The sequence below is a fragment of the Vidua macroura genome, chromosome 5, assembly GCF_024509145.1.
Source record: "Vidua macroura isolate BioBank_ID:100142 chromosome 5, ASM2450914v1, whole genome shotgun sequence".
Classification (NCBI taxonomy): domain Eukaryota; kingdom Metazoa; phylum Chordata; class Aves; order Passeriformes; family Viduidae; genus Vidua; species Vidua macroura.
Genome location: NC_071575.1, coordinates 71,382,857 through 71,407,089, shown reverse-complemented (window position 1 = coordinate 71,407,089; position 24,233 = coordinate 71,382,857). Strand labels below are relative to the sequence as shown.

The window sequence follows — 24,233 nt, the reverse complement described above, 5'->3', positions numbered from 1 at the left end:
TGTAATGCCCCAGAGAGAGCTTGTGGCACGAGGAACTTGGGGAATTCCTGCAGCACAGGGATTTTTTTTTCCCATGCCAGGCACTGTGTGGCTCCTAGCAGGAGTGATAATTTATCACTTATTGCTGCTTTCAGCCGGGAGAGGTGCAGGAGGAGCCCTGAGATTTCATTCTGCTTCAGCAGCTGGGTATTTCCCATTTCTGGTCATTTAATGCTCTTGAGTAAATAGGTGACAGTGATGTAAGCGTAACATAATTTATATATTTCATAGAGAGTGGAGTTCATGTGCTCTGAAATGTGGCACAGCCTGCCCAGAGCAGCTGGGGCTGCCCCTGGATCCCTGGAAGTGTCCAAGGCCAGGCTGGATGGGGCTTGGAGCACCCTGGGATAGTGGAAGGTGTCCCTGCCATGGCAGGGGCTGGAATTAAAACTCTTTAAAGTCTCTTCCAGCCTAAGTAATTCTGTGATTTGATGACAGAAGTTGGAAACCAGAAGTCCTTATGCTAATAATTCTTTCCCTTTTGTTAATTTTACCTGTGGGCTCCCATGGATCTGGACCTGGAGGCTGCTCTTGTGCTGATGGATTCTGCATATTTTGAGTGTTTTTCTGTGCTTGTGTCAACATCAGAATGAACTTTGTGTTCCACTCTGACCACCTGCGTTGCACAAGTCCTTGGAGGCCTTTCCCAGGATGAAATTCTTCCTGGGTTGAGTGCTCTGCACCTCAGAAAGGTGGATTAAATCACTGAGAAAGGCAAAAATGCTGATTAATTACCAGCAGCACACCCCAAGGTGTTATTTCCTTTACTCTTCTCTGTATCCTCAGTGAGAACCAAAATCATTTTATTCCGCTTTTTTGTGAGCTGAGTGCTCTGAACAATTAAGGGCGTTGTTTTGTGCTGGGGGTTGAATTCCAGCAGCTGCCATGTCTTGCAGAGAAGCTCCAGGCTGTGTTTTTATCAGGTTTTATTCCATTTGGAGGGGAAATGGGGAGGAAGGAGGAGCTCAAGCGTGCCCCTGTTGTGTTTTGCAGTTGTCGGACAGCGTCATCGATCGGATGAAGGAACCTTCCTCACCCACTGGGAGACAGCACCGAGGATCAGGTGCAGGTTTGCTCCTGCTTTTCAGCTTTCCATGGGAAAAAAAGAACTCAGATGTGCCTTTCAGAGCCTCATAATGAACTCCTTGCCCTTTCACAGGGATGATTTTTTTTGGCATTAACTTTTCGGCTCATCTTTAGCTTGTAGACTTTTCGAGGAGTTAATTCCTCTTTTTTTTTTTTTTTTTTTTCCTGGATGACATTCAAGTGTAAAACACAAATTAGAGTTGGCTTTTCATGCTGTTATCCATTGTTAAAGGCTTAAAAAGCTCCAAAACACCTTAGAACAAGCAAATCTCCAAATATGTCTTGAGTTCTGAAAGGAAAATTCTTAGTCCTTTAATCAAAACTGACTTTTAGTTTGGGATTGTTCTGCTGAAAGACACTTAAGCAAAGATTAAAAGGAGAATGTGCTCTTTTCCTGTCCTGGAGTGGTGGAAATAAGTGATGTACAGCTCACATAGATCAATGGTTATCCTAACTCCTTATATTTCATCACTGAGGGCTGCTGAAATGCATCAAACCTCGTGGCAGGAGAGCTCTGCTCTCATTTAAAATCCTTCAGCACAGTGAGCAGGACGCAGCTGCTGCAGGAGTGAGGAGCAGTGGCAGAGCTTGGAACAGGTGATTTGGGGTCTCCCTGAAACCTGGGGAGTTCAACTAAGGCTCTTCTCAGTGCTCCAGAAACATTCCCCAAGAACCTTTTGCCTTAGAGCAAATCCCAACAAACTCAGCACTGATTCAACCCCAGTCTTGTGGCAGCCTTGCAGCAAAGCTTGAATAAACAGAATTTAGCATCTTTCTTTTTTTCTTGAGCATAAATTTGGTTTCCTGTTAATTGGAGGGGTCTATCCCAGAATCCCAGAGTGATTTGGTTGGAAGGGATTTAAAAGTTATCTCTTCATTCCAGCCCCCCTGCAATGGGCAGGGAACCATGGACTGGGAATCTTCATTCCTAATTTTTTAAAAAATAGTAGCTTTTTCATTGTGGCCTTGGATTTCATTATGAAGAAGTTATTCCAGATAAAGGATTTTTATGGAGCAACACTTGCATGTCTTACCTGCTTTGCTGTGCTGTTTGCTGTTCATCCTTAAATGTGAATTATGGGAATGGTCTTGTGAGCAAGCTCCTTGGATTTTTTGGGGTGTGGGAAGGATGTAAGACCCAAGGAATTCTCTGCTAATTCACACTGTTGCATATCTTGAGCTTTCATTTTTGTTTGTTTCTCTTTGTGGGAAAACAAATTTTTTGTTGTTGTTGGTTAGTTAGGTTCTTTTTTGTTTATTTTGGGTTTTCTTTTAGTTGAAAGACTTGGAATGAGTCCAGAGTTCATCAGGGGGATGGAGCACCTCTGCTGTGGGGAAAGGCTGGGACAATTGGGATTCTTCAGCCTGGAGAAGAGAAGCTTGGGGTGACCTCACTGTGGCCTAAAGGAAGATGGAGAGGGACTTGGGACAAGACCTGCAGGGACAGGACACAGGGAATGGCTCCCACTGCCAGAGGGCAGGGATGGATGGAATTTTGGGAATTAGGAATTCCTGGCTGGGCTGGAATTGCCAGAGCAGCTGGGGCTGCCCCTGCATCCCTGGAATGTCCCAGGAAGGATTGGAGCACCTTGGATAGGGGAGGTGTCCCTGGAATGAGCTTTGAGGTCCCTTCCCACCCAAACTGGTCCGGGATTCTGGGATTTGGGACACTCAGGATCCATCCCGAGGGATTTTTATGGAAAATGGGGATAGAAAAGAGAGGAAGAGGGAAGGGAGACCCTTCATGGTTTCCTGAGATTCCAAGTGAAGCCCCTGGGTGCATGAATGAATTGGAGAGGAGATGGATCCAATGTCAGGCTGGGAGAGCTGGGAATGCTCCCCTGGAGAGGAGAAGGATCCAGGGAGAGCTTCCAGCACATTCCAGGCCCTAAAGGGGCTCCAGGAGAGCTGCAGAGGGACTGGGGACAAGGCCTGCAGGGACAGGACACAGGGAATGGCTCCCACTGCCAGAGGGCAGGGATGGATGGGATCTTGGGAATTGGGAATTCCTGGCTGGGCTGGAATTGCCAGAGCAGCTGGGGCTGCCCCTGCATCCCTGGAATGCCCAAGGCCAGGCTGGGCACTGGGGCTGGAGCAGCCTGGGACAGTGGGAGGTGTCCCTGCCGTGGCAGGGGTGGAATTACGAGCTGTTTAAGGTCCCTTCCCACCCAAATTATTCGAGGATTCCATGAATTGCTCGACCTTCTCAAGCTTGGAAAACATGAAGTGTATTTTTCCTTGAAGGACTTGTGATTTTGGGGAGGTGCTTCTGTATCCCAGACAAATAACACTTTACAAAAATAAGAAAAGTTGTCTACAGGGAGAAACATTAGAGCTCTTAAACCCAGCCCTTTCATCCAGGCAAGCCTCTGATAGCTTTTGGTGGAGGAATAATGGATGAAGTTACATGGAAGAATGTGTGTCTTGTTGCTTGCCAATAATGATGAATTTATTGACTTCAGTTTGGGGTCAGAAAATGAAATTACATCCACTTACACTGAAACTTGACATCTAAAGACAATGTCTGAAAGCATCTCGGCTTGCTTGGCTCGCTTGCTGGCTTCTGAGTAATATTAAATGCACTAAAATATTTAACAAGTGTAAAATCTTTCAAGACTGTCTGTAATTCCTAAAGCAAAATTGATGGAAAGTAATTTGGTCAGGCAATAAGGTTTAGTTTTTTTTTTCCCCTGGGTGTGTATTATATCTAAAGCTTCAGACAGAGGGAATGGTTTGATTCATTTTAGCTTGGTGCATTTTGGAAAAACTAAGAGTTTATTAGGGGAAAAAAAGGAAGAATAAATGCTTAAATTATCAAGAGTGTCAGTATCTCAGTAATTCTTTTCCCCCTTTGCAGAAACAGATTCTATTAAGGGCACAGAGGGTTTTTCTCCTTTTTTTCACTCTATTTATTATTATGTCCTCATTAAATAGATCAGCTAGGGCCCCCTGTCACAAAATATTGTGTAGAGGTGTAGTAAAACGAGCCCTGCTGGTGCTTCCTCAGGAGCTGGGTGATACCTTCTTGTTTTCATGGATTAATTTTTATGGTTTGGTGTCTTTTTTTTTTGTGTTGCTGTCTGGTTTTGGGTGGAGTTTCAGTGGCTTTGGATACCTCGTGTCAGTCAGAAACATGTAAAGATATTACTGGGATGTTCAGAAAAGAGGATTTCAAGTGTTGGGTTCCGATTGGAGACAAACCCAGGATTTAACTGAACTTTAGGAGAACAAACTTCACCTTTTGGTTGTGGGGTCACATAGGAGAAAGCTCTCAGGGGTACATTTGGGGAAGGTGGGAGATCCTTAAGGACATCCTGTTCCTGGTACATGGAAGCACATTCCAGTACTCAACAAAATTAGGATTATTAATTTTTTAAATTTAATATTCTTGAGGAGTTGCAGCATGTCCTGATGATATTAGTAATTATGGATAGCTGGATACTGCATGAAAAGCTGAATTTAAAACTGGAATGTCTCAGGAGAAACGAGAGGGAGGGCTCTGCAGTATTGCTTGTGGGAATTATTTTGTGTTTTCAGTTTTTGTGAGCACCTGGAAGTTTAGAGAGTTGGCCTGAATTTTTGCCAGTTAAGCAAGAATCCTCTACAAATAAACCCTGGCAGTTCTTTACCCTTTCATGTATTAATTGCTTCCATCCACCTTTTTATTCCAACAGCACTTTTTCTCTGCATGAACTGAAAGATGAAATAAACTGACATTTGTATTGTCACTTTCTAGAATTCCTCTTATTTTTAGAACAGGATTAAACAGAGGTTTGGCAGTGCCTGGGTTGATTCCCTTTGCTGTGAGACACCTGGAAAGCTCAGGAAGTTCCTGATGAGGGTTTTCCACTTTCCTTCCTGCAGCAGGAGCCAGGAGAGCTTGGCTTTTGCATTTGTGTTTATTTGCCCTCCTCTATTTACAGCTCTGGGAGTTCTTTCTAAAAAGAGTTTTAAACTTGTGCTGGAAACCTGAAATAAATTGAGTAGGACCCTCAGGCAACACTGAGATGGTTGTGGATTACTGATAGCCTGAAAGGCCATGATACAAATTAATATTACTATTATTAATAATAATATTCATAATAATAATATATAACAAAATTTTATAATAATATATTTCTATATGGTTATATATTATTAATAATAGTATCACGATACCATTATATATTAGTATATAATAATATCAATATATAGTATTATATTCAACATTATTTTTACATTATATATAAATATATATATTTAATATATATTGTAATATATTTATTTAGAGTATACATTATATATTTGTATTATTTTTATAATTATTATTAATAATAATATTCTTTTTCAATGAGGTTAAAGGTATTGATGGAAATATTTTATTATCCAGAGGTGAAACTCACCAGGTTGCTAAAGGTGCCAAACTTGTAGTGCTGGCAGTGGAACAGCAAATTTTTAGAGGAGCTTGACATTCTGTTATTGGATTGCAGGAGAGTGGGGAAGATGGAATTATGCTCTGGAATTGGAGGAAGTGCTGCAGAAATTAAAGGTTTTTGCTGTCTAGGTGATGTGCAGGGTGTTGTGTGGGTGCTTTCAGGTGGCTGGGTAAGCCCTTGTCAAACGGTGCTGAAATTCCAGGGAAAAACTGGCAAATCAGGGGAGTTGAATATGGAAAATATCCATAATTGTGTGAAAGGAATGTGCCCTGGATCCCTGGAATGTCCAAGGCCAGGCTGGACAGGGCTTGGATCACCCTGGGACAGTGGGAGGTGTCCCTGCCATGGCAGGGGTGGCTCTGGATGGGCTTTGAGGTCCCTTCCAACCCAAACCATTCCATGGACATCTAGAACCTGGTGAATTTTCATCTTGCAGGGCATGAATGAAAAAGCTGGATTACTCTGTGGTGCTCTATTCCCAAGCAACATTTTGAATCTCCCCTGAAGCACTGCTGTTGGGATTTCAGCAGCCCTGCACCTCTGGGCTGCCTGGTTTTGGTGCTTTCTAAGTGCTGAGAAATCCCCTGGAATGAAGGATTTTACACTAAAGGCAAGCAGGAATAAAAGGCAAAAGGTGTTGGAACATCTCCTGCAAATGTGATGTTTTTAACCTATAATTGATGTTACAATGAACCTCATGTGCTCGTTATCCTAACGTGGTGTGAAGTGATTTAAATCACCAGAAACTCCCCATCAGAGCAGCTTAAATATAATGAATAATATTTAAATGTGCTGCAAGAAATGCCACTTGTGTTAACACGAACCTCAAGTCTGACGTGATAGAAATTTGGGTTGAAGGAAGCTTTTTCCACTGAAGGTGGCAAGGCCCTGGCAGGGGTTGCCCAGGGAAGCTGTGCCTGCCTCTGGATTCCCTGGAAGTGCCCAAGGCCAGGTTGGAGCACCCTGGGATGGTGGAAGGTATCCCTGGCAGGGGGGACTGGACCAGCTAAAAACTCCAAAGTCCATCCCATTGTGGGATTCTGTGTTTGTGTCACTGTGCAGTTTGGCCAGGCCAAACGTAGCAGGGGTGTTTCTCTGTCTGTCTCTTCCTCTTTTTGTTTCTTTCCTTGGAATTAAATAATCCTGCTCAACTCTCTATGGGAAAAGTGACCCCTGTGGGAGGCACTGAAGGCTGGAATAGCACGGAGTGATTCCCAGCTCCCCTTCTGCTCCCACTGTTGCTTTATTGGTTGTTAATTGGTGTTGGAAAGGGAACTAAAGAAACAAATTCTGAGGTTTCCAAGAGTTCTGCAAATGGAGGAATCCAGTGTTTCAATCTGTGGGGTTGAGCTGTGGTTTTGTTTTCTTTCCCTCCATGAGGGCCAGGGCGAAAGGCAATTTATCCCATGACTATTGTCAGATACCATGGGGACATTTAATTGATTTAATGGTTTCTTATTTTACAACTGATGGAAAACTTGGGCTATTCCAGATGAAATTTCAAGGAGGAGCCCTGGATGTGCCAGGTCCTGTCCTCATATGTGGAAGGAAATAGGTCTCAGGCACACTCATTGCAGTGACAGTCACTTTCTTCTATAGTTTTTGCCTTTTACAAATGATTTTCTGCGTGTGGCTTCTTGCAGAGAGGCAGAATTTATTTTCCAAGGAGCCTTCATTTAGAAACATCACTTTTTGTTTCCATCTATTCTTAGGAACAGGTAATTTTTATGTACTGCTTTCCATGTGCTTTTTGGGTCTCTGGTGGATTTGGGGAAATTAAATTTCATGCTATTCTGCTTTAGGCTGCCTGTGCTCTATTAGGGTTTGCTGAGTGCAGACGTTGCCTCTCCAAATCTTGTGTAGCACACAAATAAAGGGATTTTTGTTGTAGCTGCTGTTTAACAAGCACATCCAAAGTATTTGCTTAGCAATGGCTTGTGAGTTAAAAGTTAAAACCTTCTGCTTTTTAATGTGGGAGCACAAGATTTGTGCTTGTTAAAGCCTCATCTTCCAGTGCTTAGCAGGAAAATAATTTTGGAAAACAGCTGTTGGTGGCTGCTGTGTGATTTTTGTATTAATTTCTACTAAGCTCAATTCAGGAGGAACAGTTAAGTTCATGGAGCCCTTTGCAAAACATCAGGAAACAATGAGTTTTAAGAACTGAATCTTTATGCATTTATGGATGGAAGTGGTGCCATTGCCTTTTGCTAGCTCTGAGTAAATTGTTTTGTAGTTAAATCCTGGCAAAGCTTTAGGACTTTGAGCCCAGCCTTAGGCTGAGCTTGTTGAAAATGCAGCCAGAGTTTATCCACTGTTTACAAGCCAGACATATGTGGAAGGGATTTTTGAGTTTGGGCGTTTTATGTATGTTAAAATTAATTACAAACCTATCTAACAGCATGTTTTGTTTTGGTTTTTTTTCTTAGTTTTGGTTACTTTATGCATTAAAAATCAGAAAATGCCTGTTTGGGACCTATTTGTCATGGTCTTTGTTAGAAATCTCCCACGTGTGTTCCTGCAGAATCGTCTCTGTTCTGTCCCATTCCTCCTTTGTCCTTCAGAGACCTTCCTGGGATTATAGGTCAGAACGTCCAGATAGTTGGCTCAGATAAAGAGCTTTGTAATTTAAGGGATTGTTGGAATAGAAGTCATTTGGAGCACTTTGAATGATTTTTTTTTTTTAATCTTAAAGAACAAAAAAAAAAAAAACATTGACCATTTTAAGGAGATAAACCCAATGAGTAAATTAGAGCTGTTTGATTTCGCCAACACGAGTCTTGATAGCAGCAAGCAAGGAAATTGTCATTGTGCTGTGTAGAATCCTCTCTGGTTTTATAGTACAACAGATATTCTTATCCAAATTTATCTCTGCACCGACTGGAGGAGCAGAGGAGTTAAAGTGCATTTGTTTCCTTTGTATTATTGAAAAATAGCACTTGTTAGATGTATAACACCACTTCAGCAGCATGAGGAGACCTCCACGTAATAAAACCTTTAGGTTTTAATAGTAAATTGCTACTTTTCTTCCCATCCCAATTTATTTACAGAGAGCGACTCCTCAGTGTGGTAGAAAAAAAACACTTTAAGTGGACGATTTAATCGCATTAAGATGAAAAGAAAAGCTTTGTTTTATTCTTTCATCTTCAGGCTGCAGCAAAGTGTTCCTAAAGCTCTTCATCACTTGTCAGCTGAGGCAGGTTAAGTGTTTTGTTGGTGCTGCTGCTTGAAAGCCTTGTGCAGTTGTTTTTTAGTTAAACAGGAGGTACCATTTAGAGATCCCTTTCCTCAGCCTCTGGGGAATGGGAAAAACTTTAATTGCCACAATTTTTTTCCCCCATTCTGCTTTACTTGTCTTTTGAACTCCTTGACTTTCAACAATGTCATATTAAGGTTTTGGCCAACACCAGGCTGAAAATTGGGCTTCAGATATTCCTACCTGTTGGTTGAAATTGAAATTTAAGGAGTAAGGAAAGGACATTTCCCTTTTTTTTGTTTGCAAGGTTTATTGTGTGCCTCTGGCAATGCTTCATGAAGCCAATTTATCAGATTCTCATTTTTAGCTTCATTAACCATGTTTGATTTCACCTCATGTTAATCACATAAAAACAAGCATTTAATCTCAGCTGCTTTTTTAGGGTGGGAGATGGTGGTTCTTCCCAGAAAGGTTCTTCTTCTCCTTTTATCTCTGGAAGTTTTCACTGAAGAAGTTAAATGGTTTGTCCAAGATGCTTCACTTTTTGTTTTCCTCCTTTCCTCTTCTTCCTTTCCTCTTCTTCTTCTTCTTCTTCCTTTCCTCCTCTTCTTCTTCTTCCTTTCCTCCTCTTCTTCTTCTTCCTTTCCTCCTCCTCTTCTTCTTCTTCCTTTCCTCCTCCTCTTCTTCTTCTTCCTTTCCTCCTCCTCTTCTTCTTCCTTTCTTCTTCTCCTCCTTCTTCCTTTTCTCCTCCTTCTTCCTTTTCTCCTCCTTCTTCCTTTTCTCCTCCTTCTTCCTTTCCCCTTTCCTTTTCTCCCTTCCTTTGAGGGAGGCAGTTTATCCTTGATAAACATCTCCATTATCCCTGATCCTACTGATTGACAGGGGAGATGGCACCAATTTAGGAAATTTAAGGAGGACAAAAAGAATATCAGGAGAAATGGGAAGAATCAGGAAGAATCAGGAAGAATTAAAAGGCAGTGGTTATTCAGAAGAGTGATTTTTGGTTTGGTTAATCAGAAACCTAAGGCAGCTGGAATTTTTGGAGGAGCAGCACCGATACCAGATCACGTTGGTCAAAACTCGGTGGTTTTGTGTTTCTATGCCAGTGTTGAACACATTTATTTTTGCTTTTATTCTACTCTGTTGGCAGAAGAAAAGAGAATGTTATACTCAAAGTGAACCTCAGGAATTCCTGAGTTATCTGGGAGCATCTTTGTGATAATCAAATTATTCTTTCTCCTTAAGATTTTCATATTTTACCTCTTCAGCCTCTTTTTTTTGCCGTAGTACCTCGGTTTTCTTCCTGCTTACAATTTGTAACACTAAAAACCCACCATTTTTAGTAAGTATTGCATCAGCAGAGACCAGTCATTGGTACAAGTGATTTTTATCTCATTGCAAATCATTAAAAATGCAGGTGTTGGATTAATGATGTTGTGAGAATTTCAAGTATTTCAGCATATCTTTTATTTTTATACAATTTCTGAATAATGAAAATAACCATAAACATCATAATTACATATTGTTTACAGCCTGCTTTCAGTTATTATTAAAAGCAGCAATACAGGCCTGAATATTGGGCTGAAAACACACATTTCAAAGTTGACAATACTGTAGCTGTGTGCTGATAATTAAATTAAAAAAAGCTGGTTTGGCTGGAGTTGGAGAAAAAGCATCACAAAGTGTGTAAATCATCTCCAGTTGCCTTGAGAGAAATAATTCCCTTCTAGGAGTTATTTGAGGGTGCAGATATTTAAAATGTGAATATTGGCTGTTTCTAAGCTGACTTCTTGGCTCCTGCTGTTAATATTACATGAAATAAATGTTTTTCCACTTGGTCACTGAATTCACTTCCAGATTATTCTCCAAAATAAACAAGCTGCTGTATGGGGTGTTGGAATATGGAAATCTTGTCTTCAAGGAATAAGGAAATACTTGGAAATTCTCCTTTTTAAAAGCGATTCTCACGTCCAGGACGTTGTACAAACATTTAAATTCTTTCCCTCATCCCTTCTTCAGTCAGCAATCCCAAGCCTGAACGTGCTGGAGTTTCCATCAGAGCTGAATAAACAAATTGTACAATTATGGTTTGCTCTGCTCTGCTGGATCCTTTGTAGCAGCCTCTTGTTATCACCTGACTGAATGAACAGGAGATGAGATTTGAGCACACCACAACAGCTGCTAAAGATCCACTTATTTCTCACTGCCGCTTTCTTTGTCCCCAGTTTGAGATGAAGTGATTGCTTTCAGAATTTCTGCAGCCTTTTGGTGCCCCTGTCATCGATAAATGAAATTAGGACTTGATATGGAGATAGTCACCTTCTTTACTTTTCTCAATATTCAGCTTCTACTGGGAAAATTTTAAAAATCCCTTTAAAATTTAGTGCTCAGGTGTTAAATGGCTTTAAGTGTACAATGTGGAAGTTTGATATCCTGATTTATCTTCCCATGCGACTCCAACCACTGAGAAATCTGTTTAATGGGATCAGCAGAGCTATTGATGAGTGTTATCTTCTTTTTTTTTTTTTTTTTTTTTTTTTCATTAACCTTTCCCTGTAAGGACACTTCCACTGCTTGTTTTTTTTCCACAGGATTATGGGCTCTTATGTTTTTCTCTCCCAGATCAGCTTTTAAAGTTATTAACCAGTTTTAGCCACAGAGGTAGATTTCTCAAGGATAATTAATTTATTTACATGTTTTTTGAAATCTTGTGACTGGATTGGTGTCAGTGGTGCTGTTGCAGAGATTTGTGGCCTTCATAAAAGCTTCCTCAGAGGGACGTGCTCAGGGCAAACGGGGAAAATTCATACTGGATGTGGATCTGCTGCAGAATGGTTACAAAACCTCTCTTAAAGCTCCTTTTCCATCATTATTGTCCACTTGCTTTTCCATATTCTTGTCTTTTCCTGCTTTAAATGTAATTTGCTTCTCTGAGTCTCACCTGCTTCCCCTTCCACCTTACCAATGCTTTTAAAATTCTGCATTATTCTTTCCATCCTCCTTCTTGCTGAATTTCCTCACTCATTTAGGGTGGAAAAGACCCTTAAGATCATGGAATTATGGAGTGGTTTGGCTTGGAAGGACCTTAAAGATCATTTTGTGCCATGGGCAGGGACACCTTTCACATCCCAGGGTGCTCCAATCCCCATCCAGCCTGGCCTTGGACACTTCCAGGGATCCAGGGACAGCCACAGCTCCTCTGGACACCCTGTGCCAATGTCCCCACCTTAAAAAAAGAATTTATGTCACACACATTTGATCTATGACATCAAGGAACAACTTAATGAATGGCTTTAATGAACATGAGTTAAAATGAGCGCTGGGTGCAGGTTTGGGGTGTGTTGATCTATAAAAGCAGGGCCACCTGTCCCACAAAGAGTTGGGATGTGAACGTTTGACAGTAAAATTCCGTGCCTGGAGCCTGTATTCCTGCCCATGGAAAGGTATAAAAATACCCTCCCTCGAGGCCTCTGTGAGTGATGAGCAGCTTCTGATCTCCTTATTCCTGCCCAAAGTGATCCAGCCCAGAGCTGAAATGGGGGAAAAATGACTTTTCAATGCCACTGATAGTGCACAATCACAGCTGGAGATTCCTCCTTGGAGGTGATGGTGGCAGATGAACTGAACATCAAAATTTGCTATTTTTGTAGCCCTGGCAGTGCAAAGAGGCCCATTTGGGAGTGTTGGACTGAGCGGGAGTGCTTGGCAATTCTTTGCCATTAGTGGTGACTTTTAAGAGGTGTTTCAGTTAAAAAAACCCTTTTTACTTATCTGCTACGTGTAAAAATCCATAATTATTTCCCTGCCCTCTGCAGTGGTAGAAGGAGTTTGTTGAAATACATGTGAAAGAATTTAAACCAGATTTTTTTTCCAAGAAGATGAAAAGAACACCAGTAAATTTCCCTGCACTGTTAGATAAAATAGCTTTACAATAAACTTCTGAACCATAAAGATCAGGAACTGGACAACTTAAATTGTCCTGAAAGGACACCACATGCTTAATCCTCTTGAAAGCAGAATCATCAAATCCTTCTTATCGTTGCTTACAATATGATTATTACTTTTTTAATGTTGAATTATGGAATCCTGATGCTTTCATCCATTGTGTTCCACAAGAAAAGCCTTCCACTGTATGTGGAGCAGGGATTACTAAAACAGCTGAAATGGGAATTTTCTCCACTGCTGTATTCAGTTTAAGGCAAGGATGGTATTTTAAAGGTGTTTGATACTTCTGTTTCATTATTTTTATTAATTATTTTAAATTAACAGGAGGGCAAAATGACTTATGGCTAAGCAGCTGCTGAAATAAGTTATTATCTCTATATTTGATTACAGAGTTGGGAGGAAGGATGGGTTATGAAGAAGGTTTGGTGGAAATAATTCCCTACCTTCCAGAGGCATTGAGAAAAATTGCAAAAGTCCCATTAAAACTCCACACAATCATTTATCCACACAGCAGGAGTTCCTGCAGAAACTAAAAATTAGGGGAATTTTTATTAACTGGCTTTTTTAACCCAGTGCACTTACTGGTGGGAAATAACCTGATTTTATGGGCTCTCACATATTTTGAGTTGTATTGAACATATTTCATGTTTTTTCCCTTGCACAACATCCCTGTGTCTGTCACCTGTTTATCAAATTAAAGTCTTTCAAGACAGGAGATTTCAAAATATCAAAAATATGTCAAACTTACATATTTTTGGTAGTGTGACTCTCAGAAACGAATTATTTTTATAAAACAGAGCTGTTAGCACAGGCAGGTAGAACTTAATTCAAAGAATCACAGGGGAAAACCTCCTCATTCTGTTTTTTCCAGCCCCCTCATAAATCCAGTGTGATTTGCTTTATCCCAACATTAACGGGATATTGAAAGGAGAATATTCCAAACATATTAGGAACTGACTTTGTTTTGATACTTCTTTGTTTTGAAACTGTCTTCTTTCTAATTGAAATTAGTATAAATTGATTGATACCCACATTTCCATTGGAAAATAGGGAATGTAATCTATGCAAGAGCGCCTTTGGAAAGTAAAATATTAAATATTTTTAAATTATGCACACTTAATTGCATTGTTTTTGTATTTCATTAGCCTATGAGCTCGTCTGAAATATTCCTGCACATTACCAATATTTAACAGTTAATGAAAATTTCTGTCCTTGGAGGGCAGCTTTGTTTGTACTGAATTGCTGATTGGAAGAGGCGCCTGGAATTGGGAATTTGAGTGGAAAAGTTGCTGGATGTGTTGGTAGTTGAACTTGTATGAATCTGAAAGTAGAGTTTATTCTTGAGAATGCTCTTTAAAAATAATAATATTTAAGGAAACCCACAGCAGTTTAAATGCTGGGTTTTAAAGCACAGAAATGACTTTTTTAGCGTTTTTAGGGTTTTCACTGAAGGGATGGTTCATTCTTGTTTTTATTGAGTGCAAGTCTAATTTGGGTTATTCATAAGGTTAAAGACCAGGTACAGCAGTATTTGAAATCTACTAAATTTTTAAAATAACTTCCTATTTTCTCTCCTGTGCTGCTGCCAGCAAATCCAGGGCTTTTTGAGAACTAAAAATTAAGGAAGGCAGAATAGATTTCAGGGTGTTGTTGTCTTCCCACCTGATTTAAACACACCAAATAAATTTCCTAAACTTTAATTGACATTGAAATCATCTCTTCCACTATCCCAGGTTGCTCCAAGCCTTGGACAATTCCAAGGCTGTAGGAACAGTTTCATCCTGTTCTTACTGAAGATTTTTGGGTGACCTGTGGAATTTAGATATGGTCCAAACCAGAGCTTTTATTAGACAGAAAGAATAAATCAAGGCTATTCACGTATTGTAATATTTGCGTTTTACAAATCTGAAGTTGAAATGTGGGTGGGAAATTGTTTTAATTGTGGAGGAGCCCTGATGTGTGCGAGCCCTCAGCGTGAGCTGGGAAGGCACCAGGCACGTGGGCTTCCTCATCCAATATTTACGAGCCTTAATGCACAATTAGGAATCTTCCTGGTGACATCTTCATTAATTCCCCCAAAGCTGCCACTGCCCCGTGCCAGCAGCTGAGGCAGATGATGGGGCTGAAGGCAGCCCCCAGGTGCCCTGTCCCAAAGGATCTGGTTATATTCCTATCCCCTAATATTCCTACTTAAAGGGATGGGAGAACTTCTGTGGTTTGACTGCCCTGATGTTGGTTGTCAACGCCAGATGCCAGAGGTGAGAGCAAGACACTGCAGGAATTCACTGGGATTTGGTTTTTCCCTCACTAAAAAGGAGTCTTCCCATGGCTGGGAGGTACCTTGGAGCTGTGGTCTCTGTTTGGGGAATGTTTCAAAAGGGATTGTTGTTTCAAGTCCATGAATTTTGGTGGAAGTGAAAGAGATTTTAGCCAAGTTTTATCCTGGCTTGCAGTGTGGTGTGGAGAGGCTGATTGAACACGGTGCTGAAGAAGGTGTGCCTCATTTTTGACTAATATTTCATATTCTTTAATTCTTTACATCCTCTCTTTTCCCTTCAGCCTCCTTCCTTTTCATGTTGGATAAGTCCAGAGGAGGCCACAAATTTAATAAAAGGACTGGAGCACCTCCCCTACAAAGAGAAGCTGAGAGAGCTGGGTGTTCAGCCTGGAGAAGAAAAACAGGTTGTGTGGAGATCTTGGAACAACCTCCCAGTATCCTGTTCACTGGACAGCATTTTTCTTTTAAATAGCTGAGCCTAACTAGAAGGAAAAACAGAACTTGGGCCTTTTTTGTGTGGTGTTTTTTTGTTTTAATTCATTATCTGAACATTACCTAGCTAAGTATTTTCTAAAAGGCATTTGATTGTATCAAACCTAAGTGTCTCTTCATTAATAACTTAATGCACCTGCCCTTTCCAGAGAATTTAGTGAAGGTGCCTGCTACTAAATGCTGTTTACATTAATGGATTTTTTTCCAAATGCAGGGCTAATGGGCAGATTCCCAGCTCTGCAGGCTGGAAGTTATTTGAATAATTTGTCCATATCGCATTCCTGATTTCTCAGGCTAACATTTCTGAGGCTGCAGGTGTCTGCTTTCCCTGAGGTTTGTTGTTTACTGCTCGGGTTGTAATCCTGACATCCTGCTGATTGTTTCTTTTCCGTGAAGCAACTGCTTCAGAGAGAGAGGAAGAATGTATGGATTTGGATCTTGTGATTAACAAAGGCTGAGGAGTTGGAGTCAAATACTTCAAGAGTTGTAAAAATCTTTCTGTGCCAAACTGTTGTAGATGTGGAGGATAAAATTGCTGATGGTTCCTCAAGAATTGGCATCACGTGAAGCTTTGCTCCCATCATGGGTGGCCTTTGGAGTTCCAAGGCAGAGCACATTTTATGTATCTGAAACATCAGGAACTGATGGGAAGTGAGAAGTCCTTCAGTCCCTTTTGCTCCTCTGTCCTTATCAATTGTCCTTGAAACTACCCCCACAAACCCAGGACAACCATTCCGTGTCCGGGAGCAGTTTGGTGCTTCTCAGAGCATTGTGCTGATGCCTCAGGTTTCAGCTTTTATATTTTTCACATTCTGTGCTGCTTTAGTGTCTGGGTCTGAGCTTCACATTATGGGATGGCGAGCTCTCTGCACAGAGCAGGGAGACAAAACAATTCCTGCTCCAGCTGGGCACCAAGGACAAATGATCCAAATCTCAGGCCCAGGAGCACAAACAGCGTGGGCTGGAGAGAGAAAAACAAGCAGGATGGGAGTGCCTGGGCTAAAGCTGGAATGGGACAATGAACTGCAAGGTGCAAATGGAGCAGAGCTGATCCCAGTGAGAGCCCCCGGGAGCGCTCGTGCATTTTGGGACCATTTTGGCTCATCTTGAATGCTTGAGAACATCCAGAGATGGGCAACGTGGTTGGAGAGAGGCTGGGAACACAAAGCCTGTGAGGAACTGAGCTGGGGGTGCTCAGCCTGGAGAAAAGGAGACTCAGGGCTGGCCTCAGCTCTCTCCACAGCTCCTGAAAGGTGCCTGTGCTCAGCTGGGCTTGGGCTCTGTCTCCAGGCAGCACTGACAGAGCCAGAGCACACAGGCTCAAGCTGAGCCAAGGGAAATTCAGGTTGGATATCAGGAAAAAGCTTTTCCAGAAAGGTGATAAAGTTCTGGAATGGCTGCCCGGGGAGGTGGTGGGGTCACCACCCCTGGATGTGTTTAAAAAGCCTGGATGTGGCACTGGGTGCCAGGGTCTGCCTGAGCTGTTGGGCTGGGCTGGACTCGATGCTCTTGGAGGTCTCTCCCAACCCAGGGATTCTGGGAATCTTGGGTGCAGCCCTGGCTGGGCTCTGGTGCTGCCCAAGGTGGATCCATGCAGGAGATCCTTTTCATAAATCCCTGCTTTGTTCTTTAGCTCTGCCCAGCCTCTGCTCTAGCTCAGCCTTCTCAAGGCATCAGTGCAGCCTCTTTGGGGGTGCCCATCCCATTATCCCAGGGCTTTTCCATCCCCATTATCCCAGGAGAGCGCTGCCAATCAAATGCCCATCCCTGGGTGTGCTGAGGGGACAGAGCAGCTGTTCCTGGGGGTTTGGAGTGTGTTCCCTTCACTGCCTGCCTCACAAATGGGTTTGTGATGGGAGCTGTGCATTAAACACTCTCACACTCACCTCACACTTTGGTTTGTGCTCCTGGAGGAGCAGGGGAAGCCCTGGGATGCAGGTGTGACCTGCCTAAATGTACCTGAAAATCTTCCCACTTTGCTCTGGGATGAAGCTGACGCTGATTTCAGCATCCTGAGGAACTTCTGCTATTAAAGGGGATGGTGGTAGGAATGGCAATGCAATATTAATTTAATTTTTAATAGAATAATATTAATATATTAATATTTATCAGTCTTACACCCCCCTGGTTTTACATTCTCTAGTATTTCAATGGTCATCTGTGTGTTTTTAATGCCCTGCAGTTTGAGCAGAGATGGCCATCAAAAATATTATTTAACATTCAATGTTAAACACGCTTTTCCTGATCCCCTCTCAAATAAATTATCTCTTCTCTTTTTAAATGCTTTTTCCCCTAGAACAAATCCCTCCTCCTTGTAGAAATGCAATTTTTTTTTTTTTTTTAAACTGAAACATCATAAAGCTCCCATTTGGGAGCTACCCAATTACATCTTACAATAATTCTATTGAATGATCTAGAGCTCCACTTTTATTCCCTATTAGTATTTGCCTGATCAATGGGCACCCTAATTGATTGTTAAGGTCAAATGTCTTTATTGGCTGCTGCCCGAATCTTTCCTCATTATGACATAAACCATCCTCTGGTCTTTTGGAGTTCTTGTACTCATTTTTTTTTTGCACCAGAACCATAAATTTCATTCTGTAGATGCTGGTGAACAAGATAATTAATGTTGTTATGTCAGTCAAGAGAATCCCAATAAAATGGGGGTTTTTCTTTTTCACCCAGCTTTTTGCTAGAGATCTGTTGAAAGGTTCATTTTTCTGTCTGAATTTTAATTTTAAAATATTTTTAGGCTGGGATCTCACTGGTAATTCACAAGTTTCCCCCCACTTTTCCCTCTGTTTCTGTGATCTCAGCATTTCCTGGGCCTGGCGTGATGCATATCGATTCCTGCTGCTTTTCCAAAGATATTTCTAACTGGATTAGTTGGCCAAAACTCCCATAAAATTGATGAAGCTGCTTCATTCATTCATAAAACCCTTTTGTGAGGCTGCTTTAGCATGGGCAGAATTGCAGGGAGGCTGAACTATAACAGAAATGTGGAATAATGGTTTTGGATAATCTTTGCAGATAAATCCAGCTCCTGGAGATGAGGTCACAGAGACCCTCCAGTGCCTGAAAATGAAATTCCCTGGGCTTGACCTCCCTGTGCAGGGGTTTTGTGGCCCTTTTTAGGATTCAGCAGCTCTGTTTTCCTGGGTGTTTTGGGGATGGGATCACATCCTGGAGCTCTGGGCTTCCGTGGAGGGGGATGTGAGCCAGGAGTGAGGGAATTCCCTGGAAATCCAGAGCATGGCACAGGTTCAGTTTGGTGTAGGTAGGGCTTTATTCCAGGCAATATTAAGATTAAGCTGGATTTGGGGGGTTTTGGGGATGTCTTTCAGCCTTGTAGGATTGGTGGCTCTCCAGTTTTTCTCTCTGTTCATATTCTTGAAGAAGTTGCTTCCCTGGTTTTTTTTTTTTTTTTTTGTTCTTAACCAGAGTTTCATTGATTCATCTGACAGAATCTAAGTGAAGGAAATATTCTTTCCATATCTGCTGGATTCAACAAAATCAGGAGAATTTGGGGCAAAATCTTTGTCTAGGATCTAGAAATATGAATATTTAGGGTGTTGTAAGAGCTTTGTTGTGTAAAATGCATCTGAAAATACTTGATTTGTTACACAAAAATACTTCTTTTGGTTCTATATGAATAAAAAGCAGCATTTTATGACTTTACTGTTTATGTCTCTGTCTCATCCCCATGGTTTTACTTTACAAAGACATACTTCTGAAGAAAAATATTTAATTTAATATATAGTCCATGTTGTTTAATTTTTGAAAGATTGCACTAATTGAAAAGCTTTTTAATAAGAAAAATTTTTAAAGGCTCACTGGTGTGCTAAAATTTCAAAGATGGTTATACCACAAGAAAGCAACTCCAACTGCTGTGAGGAAAAAAGCAAATAAACAATTGAGGGCACTGTATTATGCAGTTGTTTCTGTAATTGGGGATAAGTTGTGTTCTGTTAACATTTCATTGAATTTTCTTTTAATTGCAGTTAATGATGAAGAGCTGAAGAAAAGAATAGCCGAGGAACTGGCACTGGAACGAGCCAGGAGAGACTCTGAAGCTCAGAAAAGGAGGTTGGTTCATTATTAATAACAGTATTTCAAACAAACTTGGACTTAATATTTTTATTTTATTTATCTGCTTACTGGGAAGAACTGAATTTTGTGCACAAACTGGCTGGGAGAGCTCTGGGGGCTGCAGCAGGTTTGGATATTAAATCCATGTTCAACAACAAATGAGCTGGAATTTCCTTGTAAGAGCTGATCCAAACTGTTGCTCTAAATCCCTTTTGACCTCTTGAGCTTGGCTTTTTTGCTGCCTTTTAAGCTCAAGCTTTGCTGATTTCTCTGGAGCCCAAATAATCACTTTGTGCTGCTGAGACAGAGCAGGAGTGGGGTCCCTGTGACCCCAGGGGCTGAGCAACCTTGGAACAGCAGCAGAAATGGGAATTCTGGAGGTTTCTAGGAATTCTGGAATTCCCAGGATGTTTTGAGGTACTTTGACTATGTAAAATACTGCATCAAACCAGCTCAACCAGTAAAACCCTTTTGATTCCTTTCTGCATATTGAAATATTCCTTTCTTAGGCATTTTTTTTCTCAGAGATTGCTAATAATCAGAGCCATTATTAGCAATTAAAAATTCCTCTTTAAATTTAGAAATTTTGGTATCTGCTGAACTTCTGTGTTTATTTCTCCTTGCAGTGATCGTTGTAAATAGGTAACACAACACACCGAGTAGAAATACAAATATTCCACACTGTCCTCCACTGAGAATGGGGAGAAAGGCTCATTATGATGGATTAAAAAAAATTAGGCTGTAATTAGTACTACTTCAACTGTCTGCATAGATCTCAGTTGTTTCCTACCCAGCATTCTGTTATTTAATTGAGTTAGGTTGATGGAGTATATAATTAGATAGGACTGTATTAATGTCCCAGGGAGAAAAAAAAAAAAAAAATCAGGCTTTTCTCTTTTATTTTTGCATCAGCAATAAAGGAAATCAATAAGTTAGAGTGAAATCCCCCCCCTCCTCAACTGGGCTTTGACAGGAAAACTTGGGTTATTGTTGAGCTTCTTGAGTGCTCAAGACTTCAGCTAAATGGGATTAAAATCTGGAAATATTTGCTTTGCAACTTCAGCATTTTCTCATGTGACACTTCCAGTACCTTCCAGAATTCACCTTGCAGGGGTTGTGCATTGGTCTGTGAAAGGGAGGGAGGAGATTGGGGAAAATATCCAAGTAAATTAATGATGATGATGATAAAGAAAGGAAAAATATCAAAACTTGTTAACAGCTTTACTTCTTTTCCAATTTTGATTTCTTTAATTAATTATTTGCCACAGCAAGGATTGTTTTATTATCATTTTTACACAGTATATGCAATTATAAAAATCTGTTTTTAACAGAGCATAGAGGCTTTTTTTGTCTTGGATGAAACAACTGTAAAAGATGCAGATCTTTCTTCATAGGTAAAACTTAAGGTCTTTATGGGCTGAATTCTGGTGGAAGTTTGTGTTTTAAAAGCAGTCAAGAAACTCACATTATTCAGATAAATGCTTTTGTCTTCCATGTGCAGAATGTTCCAGCTAATAGAAATGTGGAATATAGGCTGTAGTAATTTGTAATATAAATACAAACACATTGATGCTGTTTTGGAAAAGAGAACAAAACCCTGAGCTCTACGTTTAAGCTTCTTGACCTTGCACTTGTGATTTATTAACAATTTCATTTCATAACCCACTAATTTTAAGACAAATCCTGTTGGGATATGACATAAAAATTAAAGTTTTTACCTCCACATTCATTTTACCACGGATGGTATATTTTACATATTTATATTCTCACTTCTTTCTCTAAACCAGGTTTTTTTCCCAATATTTCAGTGAAATAACATTTCAACATAAAAATATCTGAAATTTTGGACTGTTTGCTGTCTGATTCCAGCTGCCTAATAACTGATTTTGGTGCTGTTCATGAGCAGTGTATGAGCACATTTGGGTTTGATTGCAAAATGTCTTTTACTCATTCCAGACTGTGAAGGGAAGAAATCTTAATTTGAACGTCTAGATAAATTATTTATTCACACATCCATACACAGTACAGATGGCCTGCTATATATAGTTAAAATCTGTGCTTATTTTGGGGATTAGAGCTGAAGAATGACTCTTAAATTGTATTTTAATGCCATCAACTCTCTAACAATATATGCATGACAGTTTCTATTTAACAGGACTTGGAATAATTAATAAAATAGTGATTTAAAAATTCTGCACTGATTCCACTTTACTCTTCCTTTTACTCAGCCCAACTGTTGTTCCTCACTTTGGTTTTTGAACATTTGAAATGTTTCATCTGAAAAGCGCTTTCATTTCGGAAAGTTCATTTAGAAAATTGATGAGCATTAATTTACAACAGAATTAGTAGAGTTAGCAATAGTAACTGTGAGCAGTTAACGTGGCAGAGCTGCAGTCTTAGGCTGATACTCAAGGGAAGGTAAAAATGAGAGGATGGACTCAAAAACTCAAGCTCAAAAACTTGAGCTTGACAGTGGTGACAGGTAATAAATGATAATTAAGAGAATTCTGAATAATAAATGAAGAGAAATCCACACGACTCAATGGACCAGCGGGTGATAATTTGAATTTTGCCTTTTCTCTGCTTATTCTAGACAAACTCAGCAAATGTTGAGCATTTTTTTCTAATTTCCCAACAAAACAAGAAAATTTTTAATGTTATGACTTTGAGAACAGGCATTGGGGAAATAAGTGAATTTCTTTCTCCCATCAGAGAACAGAGTGGAATTTATCCACTCCATCCATTAACTTTGTCCTTGGATACAAAGCTGTTCATTTGTTGGGCTCCACGATACTCATGGTGCTCAGTAAATCTGTTTTTCAAGTTTGCTTTAAATGAAAAGTGCAGGCAAAGTAAAAAGTATTTCGAGACAGCAAAAAGAACAACTTCTATCATCAGCATAATGATGAAATTTTAGATACTGCCAAGCTCATCAGAGTGCTGGATTCCTCCACTAAAATATACAAACCACTGCTTCAGAGGCAAGTGATGGATGTGATTTCCCATGGAAATTGAACCTTCCTGAATGATGACTTGCCTTTTTTCCCCCCCCTGAAAATCAGAGAAATTTCAGTCTTTTTATTTTGCTAATCATTTAGCTCAGGCTAATTATATTTGGGCGGGGTTCAGTTTCTTGCTTGGCGAGTGTTTCCCAGCTTCCACTTTTTAAATATGATTTGGCAAGGGGCAAATATTAATTATATGTAGAGTGAGGTGTTTTTGCAAGCTGCTATGCATGGCAGTGCCTTCAAGAGTGCAGGAAGTGTATTTTGTTCAAGTCTTCAATATATTCTTCAATATATTCATGCCTGGAATGGTGTTGGTGTGCCAGAAATCTGTCCCTGTGCAGTTCGCTTGTGACTGTCCTGTGACGTGCTCTGATTCCAGGGCTTGTTTCTTAGAGGAAAACTCCTGCTGGAAGGAGGAATTGTAAGGCAGGAAAAGGCTTAAAAATAGACTTTGGTTTGTTTTGGTGGCCCTACAGTAATTCTGCTGCCAGCTCTGTTCTAGAAGTGTTTAAGGTATGACAGAGGAGGAGAGGAGAAAGCTCCAGGGAGAGCTTCCAGCACATTCCAGGCCCTAAAGGGGCTCCAGGAGAGCTGCAGAGGGACTGGGGACAAGGCCTGCAGGGACAGGACACAGGGAATGGCTCCCAGTGCCAGAGGGCAGGGATGGATGGGATCTTGGGAATTAGGAATTCCTGGCTGGGCTGGAATTGCCAGAGCAGCTGGGGCTGCCCCTGCATCCCTGGAATGTCCCAGGCCAGGCTGGACACTGGGGCTGGAGCAGCCTGGCACAGCGGGAGGTGTCCCTGCCATGGCAGGGGTGGCACTGGAGGGGCTTTAAGCTCCTTTCCACCCAAACCATTCCAGAATTGTTTGGTGGCTTTTGATAATTGAGTTTTTTGTGTGTCTCTGCCATCTCATCACCTGTGACCAGGTGGTCAAACTTGCGTGACTTTTCTCTTGAAAAGCGCATGAAAAATCCTTTCCTTGAGTAATGCAGACGAGAGCTCATCGAGCATTCTGTCTTGGTTTGAACAGACAGGTGTCTGCTGAGGAAGGCAGGAGCCTCCCCTGAAATGGAAAATGTAAACCCCCTCCCTCTGAATTATTATAATTTTGAAATTAAGAGGCTCTCAGGCAAAGATATGGGAATAGGAATAACAGTTCTTAACTAGTGAAATTAAAAATACAAATGCAATAGTACAAAAAAGAAAACAACCCACTGCCAGAGTCAGAACAGAGCTGGCAGCCTGTGGGTCAGGGAGGTGGCAGCAGTGCCATTCCATGGGGGCTCAGCCCTCCTGCAGTGCCAGCTGTGCTTCTGCTGGAGCAGGATCCTGGACAAGGCTGGAGTTTTCCTCTGGAGCTCCAGGGCTGCTGGAGATGGGCCTGGGCTCCCTCTGGGAATGCAGTGGGGCAGAAAGCTGCTCCTCTGGGAATGCAGTGGGCAAAGGCTGCTGTGCTGTTGCAGGAGTCAGATTGGATCCAGGTAGGAATGCTTGGCTCCTGCCCTGGGCACAGCATCTCCCCATGGGATGCTGGAATTTTCTCAGCCATGCAGGGACACTCAGTGGCCATGGACAGAAGAGATCTCCTGGAGGGAGGATTGGCTGTGGGAGAGAGAAAGAAAAAACTGCCCCATGGACAGCAGATGAGTGCCCCACCTCTGACAAATGGGGATAGAACACACA

General features: G+C 41.2%; 1 protein-coding gene across 4 annotated transcripts in view; it reads left to right on the top strand.

The window, feature by feature from the left end:
* Positions 1-24,233, top strand: part of CHCHD3 (coiled-coil-helix-coiled-coil-helix domain containing 3) — a 131,303-nt gene that overhangs the window by 684 nt on the left and 106,386 nt on the right. For 3 of the 4 annotated variants that reach the window (XR_008437352.1, XM_053978847.1, XM_053978850.1), the window contains exons 2-3: positions 1,033-1,108; positions 19,450-19,534. Coding sequence is in view for 3 of the 4 variants with exons in the window: in XM_053978847.1 (XP_053834822.1) it covers positions 1,033-1,108; positions 19,450-19,534 (161 nt within the window). In the remaining variant the exon portion in view is untranslated. The remainder of the gene's footprint in view (positions 1-1,032; positions 1,109-19,449; positions 19,535-24,233) is intronic. The other variant, XM_053978849.1, reaches the window with a different exon arrangement.